Source organism: Hyaena hyaena, unplaced genomic scaffold (genome assembly GCF_003009895.1).
Source record: "Hyaena hyaena isolate Hyena2069 unplaced genomic scaffold, ASM300989v1 scaffold_62, whole genome shotgun sequence".
NCBI classification, from domain to species: domain Eukaryota; kingdom Metazoa; phylum Chordata; class Mammalia; order Carnivora; family Hyaenidae; genus Hyaena; species Hyaena hyaena.
The window spans coordinates 2,822,502-2,839,522 of record NW_024080694.1 but is presented as its reverse complement, the minus strand read 5'-3'; the positions used below and the strand labels follow the sequence as shown (position 1 = coordinate 2,839,522).

The window sequence follows — 17,021 nt, the reverse complement described above, 5'->3', positions numbered from 1 at the left end:
GGTTTCAAAAGAGAAAAGAGCACTAAAGATTGCCAGGGCTCTCCTTCTCTGGGTGTTCCACATAGTGTTCTTTAAGATATTATCAGATGTTTTGTGATAAAGGTGTGGTCAAATTAATTTAGAAAAATCTGAATGCTGTGTCATCCCCTTGAAGAGTCACCACAAACATTAGCATTATTAATGGGTTTGAGACCCTACAGGAAAGGTAGTGATTTAATTAAAAAAATTTTTAATGTTTATTTATTTTTGAGAGAGAGAGAGTACAAGCAGGGAAGGGGCAGAGAGAGAGAGGGAGACACAAAGCCCAATGTGGGGCTTGAACTTGGGAATGGTGAGACGAAGATCATGACTTAACCGACTGAGCCACCTAGGTGCCCCCTTTCAAAAAAAACTTGTTAAGGTAGTTATTTAATTTAATATAGCACCCATCCTTCTGTCTTCAGTGTCCATGACACCAAAAAAATGAGGTTCAGAAGGCATTTCCTAGGTCCTTTCCTTACCCATCATGGAGTTAATGACTCTCACTTGTATGTCAGTGTATTGGCATCCCCGAGGTTATAACCAACCTCTTCTGTCTCACTGTTATGTTCAAAACCCATTGAGACATAGGCTTACACGTCAAATAGGGGTCAAAGCATCACATCTACTGCTGGTAAAGCTAGATTGGAGATTGGAGAAAGGTGTATGGATCAGAGTCCAGGTTAGTTTTCAAATACTTTACTGTGAATCAGATGAAGTCACCTGCCTAGGTGCAGGGGGAAGAAGCCTGCCCTAGTGGCTTACTTCCACTTGACATTAGTGGCAGAAAGTAGAATACAGAGGTGACACAGTGGACCCAAAGAAGGAGAAACCACACGGGAGTAGGAACCTTGGACCTTAACCCAACCCAAGAGAGGAAAATCCCCTGATGGATGCCATATTCTTGCCATTCTGCCAAAATGAAATCAAGGAATATATGATGGGAAGAGGAAGGTTCTGGAAGTAAAGAAAAGGAGAAAGCCTGGAAAGGGAGGGAGTTCAAAGACTCCTTTACGCTGAGACACAGGGATAGAGAGCAGCTTGTTACAAATGTTGGGAAGCTGCCTGTACTCTATTTTTGAATTAGAGGTTGATTCTTTTGTCTTTAGGAGATCAGAGATCAAGGCTCTCTAATTAGCCTGGATATAAAGAGGATGGAATAAGAAAAATGAATATTTTTGTAGGGGCCCAGGCAAGAGAAAGTTTAGGGCCGGGAAGAATTCAGCAGCCCTAACTGTCTGCCTGCCAATATTTGTTTCTGTAGTTTCCTTGTATTCTGACCAATGATCAGCACATTCTGATCATGTGCTGACCTTCGTTATAGAGGAACAAGAATAGGACACCCGGGGCCACAGGTTGAAAAAGACTCCCCCAACCCTTGGAAGATGGCATCAATTGTGGGCCCTGTTGGCATCCTGAAAGGTGGGCAAGATGCATGTGTGGGAAAAGTCCCTATTTCCCTGGGGCTGTCCTACAGCGGCGCCCTTCTACCACCTTGCCCTTGAACATCTGGCAAAGCTCTCTGAAGGGCTGTCAGAGGCTGGCTTAACCAGGCTGGCTGTATATGACATGGCTCTGAATTCTTCCTGAGTCATCCTTGGTTCGGAGACACCGCAGGAGGAGGGATTCAGTAGCATCCTTGGAGGTGCATTTCCTAGACTCAGCTGACTCCTGCAGGTGAAATATCAAGGTTCTCAGTGACTGTCTGTGGAGTTGGTAACATTTGTATCTCCTTAGGATGGCCACTGATGTTGGAATGTACAGAGTGAGGGCTTAACAGAGAAACATTCATTTACCGCAATGAGGTAGGAGATTGCAAACCACAGTAGAGAAAACTGGTTCCCATGAGATTGGAAGTCAGGGCTCAATCTCTTTAGGCCATTGTCTGGGACACTTTGGACTCAAATAGAGGACTGATCCTCTCCCTCTCAGACTGAAGAACTCAGTTCCTACAAGGTTGGGTTGATTCTGTGCCGAGTAGAGAAGGCAACCAATTCTGTGGGCTAATTGTCAGGATGGGGGTTGAGTGGAAGATGAGCTGGGGTAGGATGATAAAGTCCAGCATACCAAATATATTCATCAAGTGCTCTGATTTTCCTAAGTTTCACTGGTCCCCTTGGATTAAAAGTTTCCCTTTGAACTTCCTTTAAAAAACAGACACTTTCTCCTTGGAGGAGAGCTCACTGGCTCTGATTACTTAAGCACAGGGATTTGCAACCCTACTTCACATTAGAATGACCTTGGGAACCTGAAAACTACCAAGCCGTTGGCCTTGCTGCTGACCAAGGAAATCAGACTTTCTAGGATGGGATCTGGCCACAGTGTGGAAGACAGTTTTAGAAAGCGCCCCATACAGCCAGAGTTGAGCATCATTAGCTAAACAAATAGGATATAGAGCAGGTAAGTTGCTATAAGAAGATTAATGGGAGAGAGGAAGAAACATTTCGGTCTTGGCAAGGCAGGAAGTCCCATGGACTTATATTTTAACAATCTTCAGTCAAAACCCAACGTCATGGCTACTTCTATATTTGGTGGTTTGCCTTTAATGAATATATCCCAGGCTTAAAAGTAAGATGAGTACACAGATCAGATATTCCCAAGAAGGTATTTTTCTCAGTAGGCAACTGGGAATTTATCCAAGGCTTTCTGGATGACCTCAGAATGGTGGTAAGGCTTCATTTTGCTTTATTTTTAAGATACTCCTTATTACATACAAAGCCATTCTTTTAATAAGGAATTTTAAAGTTTACAAGAGTTTACCATATAAAGTCATTTCACAAATCAAAGTTGTTTTTTCCATCCTGGATGTTATATAACTCTGGGTTTGGAAGGTCAGGCACACAGATGACCCGTATCCTGTGTCCTCTGAAGTGAGAGGAGAGCAGGAGGGGCTGGTACTGGACGAATGCATTGACTCAATTAGCTTCGTGTCTTTTCCACATCAAAGGTAGAACAGGTGACTCCAGAAGGGGAATTTTGTGATGCAAGTGGAAAACCACATGGAGACCCTCATTGTGAGCCATTTCCTAACCCATGTCCAGTGAGCCATGGTCATGAGATTAAATTAGTGATTTGTAGAGCTCCTAACAGTTCAGCACGAGCAGTGAAGGGGGTCATAACACATAACATCCTACAAGAAAAGCAGAGTTAACTTTATTGCCTCTTCCTGCAGAAGAAGGGCCTGAGCTCAGAGACTTCCCCCAGCCCCACCGGCACAGTTAGAAAATGGTAGACGTGAGACGCAAACTCTACTTGTCTAGCCCCTCTTTCTGTGTGCCAGGCTGGCTGCCTCCCCACAGTGCTGGCCCTGTGGTTCAACACGGATTGATGCCCACCTGGAATAGATGTGTTGAAGCAAAAGCCTAACACACCCACTGTTTAACATACCCACTCTTATTGTTTGGATACAGATATCGGAGTCATGGTAGCTTTCACCCCGAGGAGACCAGGTTGGTATAGGGGTTTCTATGTGTCTTGACTTACCGTGGGGTGGTCCTGGGAGGAGATTCAATAGATGTGATCCCAGAGAGCCCCATCCCTTTTGTAAAGTGGGAGGGTTCCCTTGCTGGAATCTTCGGCAAGCTGAGAAGGAGAAGGGGGGGGTTGACGGCCATTGCCCTGGGGGCTTACTTCCTGATTTACTGGCTGATCCCATTATATTGGCTGGAAACCCTGACAACCTCTTCTTTGTGAAACCGGGTAATGATAGCATCCGTCTTGCAGTCTGTGGTGAGAATCCTAGGAGACAGTGTGTGTAAAATGGTGCTCCTGGCACATAGTGTTAATGCATGTTTAAAAAATACTGAGCTCACTCAGGGGAATAATGCAGCACATTTCCTTGTCATCAATGCCGTAACAGTATTTTGCAGCATGTTTTACACTTTACAAGTCTTTAAAAAATCTTTTAAAATATTTTTATTTCTGAGAAAGAGAGAGAGAGAGAGAGAGACAGTGTGAGCAGGGGAGGGTCAGAGAGAGAGAGAGATACAGAATCTGAAGCAGCCTCCAGGCTCTGAGCTAGCCGTCAGCACAGAGCCTGATGTGGGGCTCGAACCCATGAACTGTGAGATCATGACCTGAGCCGAAGTCGTATGCTTAACCGACCGAGCCACCCAGGCACCCCTGCAAGTCTTGTTTCCTATTTTAACGCCACTCTATAAATTGGGTAAGAAATGTCCTTGTATCACGTGGGAATGAAACATGCTCATCTGGGTTAAGTAGCTGGTCCTAAGTGCAAGAGGCAACAAGCATGCAGGCCCATGAGCTGTCTTCTGTCGCTGGTTCACTCTGCTGCTCAATTTGACAGTGGCCGATTATTCTGGGCTGGTGAGCAGTGCCTTCTCTCTACTGCAGATGTCACGGGGCTGAGGAGGAAAAATCAATTTTCATCAAGAAGTCTTTCATGCTGGGAGTCATGCTGGGAGTGCCCTTGATGACGGACTCAGGGTTTCAGGCAAACAACCTTGTGCGTTTGCGAAACAAACATCAAGCCATCCGGGGGGAGCTGAGCTGGTTGTAAATCTGCTGGGCATTACTGAAAGGCTCTCCTGCTTCCTTGGTGGCTGGGTCTGAGCTGTGTCTAGGAAAGAGCTTCTCAGCACTGGGTCTTCTGCAAAGCAATTACAAATCTCTGAAAGTGGCTCCAGACATTTGTATGTTTTAAACTTCCTGAGGTGCCCTTAATGGTCAGCGGGACCAAGAGATCTTGGCTTCAGAGGGGCAGGGGTATCTGTCTGTTTCTCTTCTGCCCTCTCTAGCAACCTTGGGCATGCTTCAGTGCCTCCGTCACCAGCTGCCTGATGGGAGGTTCAGAATGCCGAGGCCATCTGTGATGAGGATGTCAGCTTCTTAAAGGAACATCAAGTCTCCCCATGGTAGATACTGTCATTTATTAGTAGTGACTTCCTGACTGCTGATGGAAGTAATTCAGCCTTTTCAAATCTGCCTCCATGAAATGATCATGGCATTGAGCCATTGGAGACCACAATGGCAAGTCAGAGTTTGGAAGGTACTGGCTTGGGCCCTCTGTTTGGTAACTCTCTTTTGAAAAACAGGAAAGTTACTAGAAGTTGCCTTAAGAAACTTCAGAAGAGGGAAATCCTCCTTGTGTATGTTCCTCTGAGATTCTCGGGAGACTTAGAATGATTTGCATCACAGATGATAGCAAATCAAAGAGGGGAAAATGCTACCTCCACAAAAGGCACATTTCAGCACTTTCTGTGTACCAGGCACCACTCTCAGTGCTTTGATGACTTCACCTCATTATATTCTCATAATTCTATGAAGTAGGTACGTTATTATTTACTTCTTGTACCCATGGGGAAAACTTGTACCCATGGGGAAACTGAGGCAAAGAAAAGTACCATGACTTGCCCAATCCATCCATGTCTTGCGGGGTTCCAGAGCCTGTTCTTTCCATTCTACTGTATCTCAGAGTCTTAAAGGACCCCTGAGATACCATAGACCAGCCCCTCTCTTCTGATGTTTTTCTTCCTACGACATCCTTTTCCAATGGTCCCCGGGCCTTTGCTTGCCACCTCCAAGAATAGGGAACTCACTCCTAAGTAAATTAATAAATAGAGTGAACTTCTGTCACCTAGTAGTTTCCATTCATTGGTCTTAATCCTATGCTTTATGAGAATAACAAGAATAACTAACATTTATTGAGCAACCAGTACGTTCCATGTACTGTGCTAAATGCTTTACATTTCTTATCTTGTCTCACACATAAGGACCCTAAAAGTGCAGAGAAGGTCAGCCTGCACAGAGAGCATGGGGACTAGAACCCAGACAGTCTGATGCGGAGTCCCTGCTCTGAGCCCCCCGCGAGTCCTACATACATAAGCAGCACACCGGACAGCCCTCCGCTCTCTTCACGTTGCTCTGGGACTGCAGAACGTTCCCTGTGGGGCTTTGCTGTTCTCGCCTCCCTTCTCCCTTCTCCTTATTCTTCCTTCTCCATCCTCTGGGGGGCCAGCTCACCAGCCTGCCTGACTCCGGGCCAGGACTTCCTTCTGAACTGGGTCCATCCATCACACTGTCCTAAGTTCAGTCCCTTAGAAAGGGGCTTTCTCAGGAGGAGTCTCCAGAATGCTCTGTTGTCTCTTAAGATGGAGAAGCAGGGCTCTTTCCTGGGATAGAAGGAGGCTCAAGTAGCTTCCACTCACAGCTAATAATGATAATAATATAGAAGCTAATATTCCAGGCACACACCATCAGTGTCAGCTGAGCTGTGCACTTGCAGTAGGACTTCTGTAAATCCCAGGGTCTCGACCTTGGAAGAAGTATGGGAGCCTGGCTCTGGAGAATGTGTTCACTGTGCTCAGGGGAACCTGCTCAGGCTGCCCGGTGGTTCGAGCCTGGGTTCTGAAATCGGACAGACCTTGGTTCTGGGTACGTCTGATGCTCAGAGCTGTGTGGCCTTAGAAATACTACCTACCCTCTCTGGGCCTTGGCTCTTCATCTGTAAGGTGAGTGAGAGGGGGTTGCTGTGTTGGTTAAGTGATGTCATTCATTTTGAGTGCCTGGTACAGGTAAGTGAGGAGACATGGTAAAATACCAGTCAGTGGTACTGATACTCGTATTCTGTGTCATTCAAGGTCTAGGTGGACCTCGTGATTTCTGGTGAGGTTTCATGGTTTCCGCAAAGGTAGACCTTATTGGTTCATCCTGACTTGTCTTTTGATCCCCGTGCACCAGGGTGAAAGAGGAGGCTGGTCAGCTTCCCGAAGAACTCAGTGTGTGTGTGTGTGTGTGTGTGTGTGTGTGTGTGTGTGTGTGTGTTCACCTAATATGTCTGAATGACCCGCAGTTACTATTACAGTGTTGTTTAGTTTTTCTTCTTCTTTTCAGAAAGGGGATGTTCGGGCTCAAGCTGAAGAAGAAGAAGAAGAAAGCAGAGAAGGGGTTAACCCTAGCCAATAAGGCTGCCCAAGGTGAGGCTTCCTGGGGCCAGGGACAATGCACTACCCTGGGGGCTGCAGGTCTCACAGAGTTGACCCCTCCTTGGCTGAGAATGGAGCTCTCCATCTGTGAGGTGGGGGGGTGGTGCTACCTGCTAGGTCTTCAGGCCCTGCTGGTCACAGGTGCAATCTGCCCCAGTGCCGCTGGTCACCTGGTCACTGGGCCCAACAGGGGTGGGGTGGACACCTACTGGGCCATGGAAGGGGACCCCCAGGAGAGAGAGGCAGTGACAAGGTCCAAGCTCCTTTTTCTGTTCTGATTTGCTCTGCAGCCTGGGATAAGTGACCGCACAGCTCTGATCCTCTCTGTTTCTCCCTTTGTTAAGCGGGCACGATGTGGGTTGCTGGGCTGACCTCACACCATGGGGAGGATCCAGTGAGATTTTAAAAATAAGATTGAGGACAGCAGCTGCTACGGGGGAGGCTCTGCATTTATTGTCTCATTTGACCCTGCCATCATCTCAGCAGTGGGCGTTGCTATCCCAGGTTTACAAATGAGGTTGCAGAGAAGCAGGGAGAGTAAGTCAAGTGTGGGAGGGACAGTGGCAGAATTTGCGGGGCCCAGTGGAAAACAAGACCGCAAAGCCACGGTTAAGAGATTATTAAGAGTTTGTGGATGGCAATAGCAGAGTGCTGAGCTCAGTGCGATGAGGTCCTTCCCATCACAGGACCTGGGACCAAGGCATGGCGGCACCGACCCCGCAAGCTGCTCAGACTGGGAGCCCAGAGCCAGGAAGCAATGGCATTGGGGTGTAGGTCCTGGTTGCCAGACTTTTTGCCCTCAGAATGGGCTGCTGGCTTCTTCAAAAGAGCAAATAAATCCCCAGTTTACAGTGTGTGCCATGCCAGTGGGGCCAGGCCTGGCATCAGGTAGGATTTGTTTGTTGAGTCAAATAGGATTAACTGCTTCCAATGGACAGGTCTGCAGTGGTCTTCTGGAGACTTCTGCTGAGTGGCCCTGACAACAACCAGTTCAAGGCTAGCTTTCTGGACCATTTCTAAAGCAGATGGGTCTACTTTATCTTCACCCCTCTCATCTCGTTGGGGGGACCTTCTTTACACTTCTCTGCCATCCACTGCAGGTCCTATGGCTTCCTGTCTTTCTCCCCCAACTTCACTGCCTGCCCTCACACAGAACCCAATATTACAGTGGAGATGTATGGAAACTCATTCATACTAAAGTGTTGATAATAACTATGAAGTCATCGTTGGATGGGATGAGAGAGGCATTTAAAATTTTTTTTTTTTTATGTTTTATTTATTTCTAGGAGAGAGAGAGAGACAGCGTGAGCAGGGGAGGGTCAGAGAGAGGGAGTCACAGACTGAAACAGGCTCCAGGCTCCGAGCTGGCAGTCAGCACAGAGCCCGACGCGGGGCTCGAACCCACGAACCGCGAGATCTTGACCTAAGCGAAAGTCGGACGCTTAACCGACTAAGCCACCCAGGCGCCCCGAGAGAGGCATTTTAAATGGGGATAGGACTTAAAGCTTAAAGAAGTACTTATCTGTTCAGTCAAATGGAAGGTGTCAGGGAGTAGGTAGAAAAGGCTTTTTTTAGGTCTTTCCTGGTGTCTTTGAAATTATGACCCTACAGTCGGTCCTGGGGCACAAGGTTGACGTCCTTTACTTTCAGGACCTTATAAAAACTAATATTTACGACACATCTAACAAGTCCTTGCTGGTTTTTATTGGACACGTATCATTCATGACTCTGAAATGTAGGCTTCTTTGCCCCTGTTTTATAATAGATGTTCAGAGAGGGTGAGTTTTTGACCAAAGGCACACGGCCAATAAGTGGAGAAGCCAGCTCCAGAGCCTAGGTCAGTCTTATACAAGGGCCTGGGTTTTCCTATTCCATAGGTCAGCCTCCAGCTAGGAGCCTATAAGTGACCACATAGGGAAGAAGAGCAAGGTGGTAGAGATTTGGGCAGTCAGCCTCAGGCATTTCAGAGAAGCTGGTTCCTCTGGCTTGTTCTAATTAGAGTTTTCAGCCCTGAAAGCAAACAGGGCAGAAAGGACTCAGGCCCCTCCTAGAAAGTAAACAGCATTCATCCTGCTGACCAGGGGCTTGCCTTGTGGGAGACTGACAAAACAAAGTCCATAGAACTGAGTACACTTCAGTCTTTCCCTTTGGGCCTGTCCTGGGAAGTTAGGACTCTTCTAGAGGAAGCATTTGAAGATTCTCAAAGTCGGTGGCTCTCATGTCTGTGTACTTGAGGCACAGTGGCTATGTCTTAATTTTATAAAATTTCAATGATCCTAACCCATCCTTTAATTAGTTATCCAACAAAGTTATTGAGTACCTCCCATGATCTTCCATTCATGCATTTACTCATAATGGAAGGTCCGTTGGGTGCTGAGCCCTGTGGTAGATTCTGATACATGATGGTGACCATTGGATAGTTTAAAGAGGGGATGGCTCTGTGTAGGACTCTTCTGTTTGCCTTTCCAAATCAATTCTCCACCCATTCACAGCCCCAGGAGGCTGACCTGTATTGATGAGTAATGCAGGTTCCTTCTCCAGTGGGGTGGCCCAGCAGGAAGTTCAAGGGAGGGAGGAGCATGAGCTCAGAGTTTGTGGTTGGATGTGCCTCTCAGCTGAAGGATGGTTGGTGCTCTTTATAGAGAAACCAACTGGACCTGACTTCCTCTCCTTCCAGGTTCTGATAACTGCTCGCTCTCTTCATTTAAGGGTCTTCCAAATAGATACGCTTCGGCTGCTCTGAGCCTCAGATAGTTGCACAACCCTTTTTGATTTTCCTGTACCCACACCTCTGTAAATTACAACATCCTCAAATCCTCCTGTTCTGGGGGGTGCCTTCTATTATCTACTGGGACCTCAGGAGGTAACTGAATTACAAGTTGAGAAAAGTGCTATAAAGAAAATAGACAATAGAAAAAAACATCTCTGGGGCGCCTGGGTGGCTTAGTCGGTTAAGCGTCCGACTTTCGCTTAGGTCATGATCTCATGGTTCGTGGGTTCGAGCCCCGCGTCGGGCTCTGTGCTGACTGTCAGCTCCGAGCCTGGAGCCTGTTTCAGTCTGTGACTCCCTCTCTCTCTGATGCTCCCCTGCTCACGCTGTCTCTCTCTCTCTCTCTACTAGAAATAAATAAAACATTAAAAAAAAAAGTTTAAAAAAAAAAAAGAAAAAAACATCTCTGTGGGGTAGGTAACATTGGCCTTGCCTTGCTTTATATGAGGACAGAAGGGCTGTGAGAAGATCATAAAGTTAGAGTGTGGCAGAGCTGGGATTTCCACCCAGCTCCGGGGTCAGGGTTTTGAACTATACCATGCAGAGTCTCTTAGTGCAAGAGAATATTCCACACTCTCCCTGTTTCTTACCAAAAAACCGGCTGGGAGGTGGTTCTTAAGCTTTGCTACACATTAGAATCACCTGGGGTCCTTGTGGGGTGGCTCTGCTCAGGTCATGATCTCAACGTGTGTGAGTTTGAGCCCCGCATCAGGCTCCAAGGTGGCAGTGTGGAGCCTGGTTGGGATTCTCTGTCTCTCCCTCTCAAAATAAATAAATAAACTTTAAAAAGAAAAGGAAGCACCTGGGGGAATTTTAAAAAATCTTGACATCCAGGTGACATCCCAGATAAATTAAATCAGAATCCCTCAGTGGGGGAAGAGATCTAAAGAATATGGTTACTATCTGTTTATTTAAATTTTCTAGACACTTGTGCATTCATTTCCTGTGGCAGCTATAACAAATTACCACAAACTGGGTGATTTAAAATAACCCATATTAATTTTCTCATAGTAACAGAGGCTGGAAATTCGCAATCAGTATCACGGGGCGGAAATAAAAATATTGGCAGGGCCCCACCCCCTGGGGAGTATCCGATTCTTGCTTCTAGTGTCTCTGATGGCTATGACGGCATCTGTCCCACCTCTGCCTTGTGATCGCATCGAATTCTTCTGTTCTCTGCCTCCGTCTTCTAAGGATACATATGATTGCAGTTAGGACCCACCTGTCTAACCCAGGGTAATCTCCTCATTTCCAATCCTTCATTTAATCACATCTGCAAAGACCCTTTTCCCACGTAACATTTACAGGTTCTGGGGACTAGGACTCGATGTCTTTGGGGAATATGATTCAACCTAGGACACCGTTCTCCTCCCAATTGGCCCCCGGACAGCAGGAACATGGGGCATTGGTATTAAAAATGCAGAATCTTGACTCCACCCCAGACCCACTGAATCAGAATCTGCATTTTAACAACTTCCCAGGTGATTCTTGTGCACATTAAATTTTACTGATGAGGTCTGGAGGGAATAAATTACTTGTCTGAAATTCCACTGTGGCAAGGTCATGACTTGAAAGCATGTCTTTGAATTCATAATCCGGTTTTCTTTCCATAATATCATGCATATAAATCTACTCTTTTTTGGAAACAGAAGATGAATTTTTTTTAAGGAAGAATTAAGGTACGTGCCTGTCTTTTCTGCCAATAAAATGTTCAGTTTCATGCTGGCAGGGTCTGTCTGATAGTCTTCCCATCCGCCTTATGGTAATTAGCATAGTGCTGGACAGTTGAGGCTCAGATCACCACTGTGTATCGTATTTGACAGTTTTCTTCCTTTGTTTGCTTCTCTAGATGGCCAAGGTGAAGCAGAAGCATCACAGGAGGGGCCTTCTCACCAGGAAGGACTGAGAGGAGATTTGATTTATGATCATGCATCTGTCACCTCTGTCCCTTCAGCTCCTCCAAAGAGAAGGTACATTGCTGGTGCAGGCAGTCAACGCACATTTACTGAGCACCTCCCACGTGCAGGTACCCCTGCATGCTCTGGGGAACAGAGAATAATAACTGACCACTGTTTACAAGGCAATAAAGGTCTAAGGCAGGAAGACAGAGGTCTGTATGTACTCAGTTTCCTCCATGGCAATGCTGGCCTCTTGATACTGGTCAGCCTTTGGCAAGCCAGGTATACCAGCCTCTGCTCCTAAATCCCCTGAGTTAAGGTCTTTATGTGCCTCATAACTTAGGAAGGACAGCAACAACAGGAGACAGACTCAGGAGCTGTCTCTCACCTGCTCTTTAAGTCATCAAGGTGCCAGCTGTCTTAGCTTTGTGTCTGTCCCAAATGTTTGTACTATCCGACAAAAAGTCAGAACAACTGGCCTTCTACATGTGATTTGCTGTGTTAGTTAGCAATTGATGTGTAACACTCCAAACTCAGAGGCTTAGTAAATAATTTATTGTTGGTTAGGAGTCTGTGAGCTTTTTGGTTAGCTTCACTGGTTCTGCATTGCTACACATCTGCACTTGTGTGTGTGTGGTCACTTGGTAGCTCTGCTGATTTTAGTTAGAGTGTTGGCTGGTGATAGGCTGGTCTAAGATGGCTTCACCTGGGACCACTGAGCTCCCTCTATCTGGTGTTAGACCCTCCAGCAGGCTAATCTGAGCTTGGTCCAATGGTGGTGATGGCAGAGTTCCATCTGAGAAGGAGGAGGTATATAAGGTCTACTGAGCTTATGCTTGGAATTAGCAAAAGTCATTTCTGCTGCATTCTATTGTCCAGTGCAAGTCACAAGTCCAGACCATTCAGAGTGAGAGACAAGTCATAAGAACAAGAGGAAGGATCCAAGGAAGCTAATACCTGGGGCTATCAATGCCTTCCATCTACCATATTTGTTTATGTCTATTTCTTACTCATGGTAATTCCTCCTGCTTTCCCTTCTTTGTCCAGTCAGAATTCTTACGATCAATAAAGCAAATTAGTGCTTCCCTGTATGGCAGACCGAGTTGTTATTACAGGACAGTACACAGTAGATATGTGGGTAGAGGGGGTTGGGAGACAGCGGGAAATCAGAGATGGTGCTAGCTGAGAGGTTGACTCTTTAAAGGAGACATGAAATTTGTACACACATACTCACTGCAGTATCTCCTTCACCCTTTACTGCACCATGACAACCACGGCCCCCTAAGCTCCCTGACTCAGAATTTCAATTACTTTTAAATATCCTTAAAGGGATCCCTTGCCATTGATTTCACCCGAATAACAGCACTGCATGGAGGAGGGGCAGGAGAAAGAGAAATAAGGAGGAGTAGACTTTTTCTTGTTCCCTGTGCTTCCTCCATCAGTTGCAATTCTACCCACCCAATAACGCTCAATTGATATCCAACCTCTGCAGTGAAGTCTTTGTTACTTACCTGGGCTCTCTGGAATTTCTCTTGTCTCTGAACTCTTGTGGCATTTTTTTTCTACAACACATTTTACACTTACAAGTTCTTTCTTGATATGCTTTGGTCCTCTCTCCCTTGGATAGATTTCTAGCTCTGTAAGGGCCAGGATGATGGCTCATTCATCTGTTTTTCTTCCGAGACCAGCACAGAGCTTTCACACAGTAAATGATCAGTGTGAATTTGCCATTTTATTAAAGAACATATATACCTTTTGCTATCTACCCTTCCCTATATGCATTATCTCCTTTCATCCTTGGAACAACAGCACATGGTAGGAATTATTATTTCCATTTTCAGAGGAGGAAATTAAGGGTAACATCACAACATTGGGAAAAACAAATATTTTAGTTCAGATCAGTCTGAGTCTAAAGCTTTGGGATTTTTACTAGCTTACTCTGTTCTCTACTGGACTCAATTATAATCAGCAGAAATGGAATGAAGTCAAATGCAAGATGGTGCTGTAAGAAAGCAGGAGAATAAGATTCAATAGGAACTCTAGGTCAGTTCGTTTCCCACCCATTGCTGCCTTGGTGACAACAGGGATCCTTTGCCTCTTTCTACTATTATCTGATTTCTAAATGCCCAGGTGTCGTGCATCTGTTTCTAATTCATCGTGACAGTCCAGATAAATGAAATCCCTTGGAATGTGAAATCTCACGGAGGTAGCGTCTTGGTCGCTCCTTCCAATGTTCTCTTTTACCTATTCTTTCAAAAGCGATCACAAAACTCAGGATTGTTATATCTACTGTAAATGGCAAAGGGGTCCTGTGGTTAGGATCGGACAGGAAATAAGGGAGATCTTCAAGCAGACCCAGCTCTGCTACTGACTTGCTGAGATATCTGAGTTTCTCATTTTGTAAAACCAAAACTAAATGACACTGATAATCACACTCACAATAAGAGTTGACACTCTCAGTAAGCACTGGGTTAAACTTTTATATGCATTATATCATTTAATTGTAGCCATTATCTCATGTGGTAAGTGCTACTATTAGCTTCATTTTTAAGATGGAGAAACTGAGTCATAGAGAGGTTGAGTCTCTTGTTCATTTACATTTGTCTCTTTCAGAGATAAAGAGAGAGAACATGTGCTACAGTATAAATAAAAGCACTTAGAAGTACCTGGGAAAATATTATTATGGCTTATGGATCCAAAATATGTTCTTAGTTAGTGAAACAAATATGTTAAACTTTCTTTTAATAGATCAAAACTGTTGACTAAGATCCATGATGGGGAGATCAGATCCCAAAACTATCAGGTAGGTGACAGCCTGGTTCTTCCTGTGTGAAGGAACAGCAAGGTCCGGAGTGCTCACCTGCTACTTTGGGTTGTAGATTGCCATCACCATCACTGAGGCCCGCCAGCTGGTGGGTGAGAACATTGATCCAGTTGTGATCATTGAGGTTGGGGATGAGAAGAAGCAGAGCACCGTGAAGGAAGGAACCAACAGCCCATTTTACAATGAAGTAAGTCACAGAGGTCACCAACAAACACCCTCTCTACCAACGTTCCCTGCATTGCCATCTGTGGTGTTCTTTAGCCAAACAGAAAAGCTGTGTGCCTCCTTATTCATCTAAGCCCTGGCAAATTCTCTGGGCTCTTGCAAACAACCCCATAGAGTTTCACAAAAAGATAATGGAAAGGAGAGATGAGGAATTCCTACTGATTTTATTTTATTTTATTAAAGAAATTTAATGTTTATTTATTTTTGAGAGAGAGAGACTGAGTGAGAACATGGGAGGGGCAGAGAGAGAGGGAGACACAGAATCTGAAGCAGGCTTTAGGCTCTGAGCTATTGGCACAGAGCCTGATGTGGGGCTCGAACTCATAAACTGTGAGATTATGACCTAAGCTGAACTGAGACACTTAACCGACTGAGCCACCCAGGCGCCCTGAATTCCTACTGATGTTAAATTAATTGCTGTGTTTTCAATATACTCATTTTTCTTGTGTCTTTCTTTAAAGTTATTCTTCTTTCTTATGTGCTCATCTTCATCCATTATAAGCTCTGGTTTTATACTCAATAAATGTATTGATTGTTGGTTATGAAGAAGATAAACATTCCTTTTTGTGAAAGAGACACTAGAAATTTAATTATTAGTTTTGAAATCGGCATGTTGCATTGGAATGTAAAACAGTCCTATTTTCCCAAGCAGTGCAAAAATTGCAAACATCAAAGAGAGGAAAGCATCAAAGAGAGACAGGAGGCTTCTGCATATTACACACGAAATTCTGTTTTTTAAAATAAAATGATCACACAGTAAAAAATGGCAAAAGATATAAAGAGTATAAAATTATGTATGATGAAAAATATGCATGCCTCTGATCTTTGATCCCTAAGCCCCCATCTTTCTGACCTAGAGGCAGCCATCCTCACCAGGCATTTGTGTAGCCTTCCAGAAATATCCCAAGCAGGTATGGGGGTACAAATAAATATTATAACCAAATGGTCGCATCCTGTCCATTCTGTCCTGGATCTTGATCTTTTCACAAAACAATGTATCCTAGAAGTAATATCAAGACATATAGTTCAATCTCATTTTCCCTTCATTGGTGTAGTTTACCCATTGCGTTGCTACACCAGAATTTACTAAACCAGTCAATCTCTCATTGATGGATATTAATTTTTTTCAGCTTCTGGCTACTACTTATATGAATGTGGCATAACTGAGGCAGAGAGTATATGTATTAAGAATTTTGATATCAACAAATTGCTCTCCAAAGAGGTAATAATTTATACTCCTATTCACAGCTCACAAGAGTGCTTGTTTCCCCATAGGCACTTTGACACCACGAATTGTCAAAAAATGCAGCAAGCTCTTAATTATTTCCCTAATGGGAGTAGTAATTGAAAAGGGAGACTGCCGGTAATGAAATAAACAGAAAATGGGCAAATCAGATTTGAGCTGTTAACTGCTTTCCTCATCATCCATCACTCCTGTCTCTAAGCCTTTTACCATGAGCTTTTTCCTTTTTGTTCTACCCCCTCCATAACTGCTTTTGGCATGGATGTGACATGAAATAATGTATATGAAAATGCTTTAAAACTGCAAAGCTCTACAGGTTTGTTAAATGCTATAATTAGTATTTTCTTTGTGCATACAAGTCCTGGATCTAAATGACATTAAGTTGGGACCAAGTACAATCAGTAAACACTCAAGTAAAAATATAGAAGTTGCAGTAAAAACCTTTGTTACAGCTTTTGCCTCTAATTTTCAAGCCAAAGACCATCAGGTGTTTGAAGGAACCAGTTAATAGGGACTAGGGAATATTTTCCAGCTAAAAAAATGTGTGTGGCCCAAAGGTCTAGGGAACCTGTGTGAGGCAATTGAGTTTGAAATGTGAAATGCAGCAGAAAGCAACAAACATTGGAACTAATTTATTGGTCCAAGGAACTCACAGCATCTCATATTTCAAAATAAGAAATTTCATCTGAGTTTTCCACATAAAAGAAATTATGAACAATAAAACTCTTTAAAAGTTTGAACATATATATATATATGAAAAACTTCCTGAAATGTCATATGTGTTTTCCCATTTTCTTAAACAGAAGACACAGAATGTAATGTGACCTGTCACTGATTACTAAGGACCGCTGTTTTGAAGGTCTCTTATTTATGGTGTGTGATGGCATCTTTCAATTTCCACATTTTGGTTTTTCTGCTTTGCCCTGGAAAAGCAGGCTGTGACTAGTCAGCTCTTCCTTTCCTACTGTCCTGTTCATCTCTAAGGTCCTTGTGTTATTTCTCCACAATGAAGCTCAAAAACAAATGAAAAGCAACTTCCTGGTCCTGCCTCTCTCACCCCGACTAGTCCCCCAAAAGACACAACCCACGACAAAACACC

At 44.5% G+C, this 17,021-nt stretch overlaps 1 protein-coding gene across 1 annotated transcript in view; it reads left to right on the top strand.

Moving 5' to 3' along the window:
* The first annotated feature begins 6,877 nt into the window (after positions 1-6,877).
* FER1L6 (fer-1 like family member 6) overlaps positions 6,878-17,021 on the top strand; it is a 122,036-nt gene continuing 111,892 nt past the window's right edge. Inside the window, exons 1-4 of the mRNA XM_039231989.1 lie at positions 6,878-6,953; positions 11,582-11,702; positions 14,379-14,433; positions 14,510-14,641. Of these exons, the coding sequence (XP_039087920.1) occupies positions 6,878-6,953; positions 11,582-11,702; positions 14,379-14,433; positions 14,510-14,641 (384 nt within the window). The remainder of the gene's footprint in view (positions 6,954-11,581; positions 11,703-14,378; positions 14,434-14,509; positions 14,642-17,021) is intronic.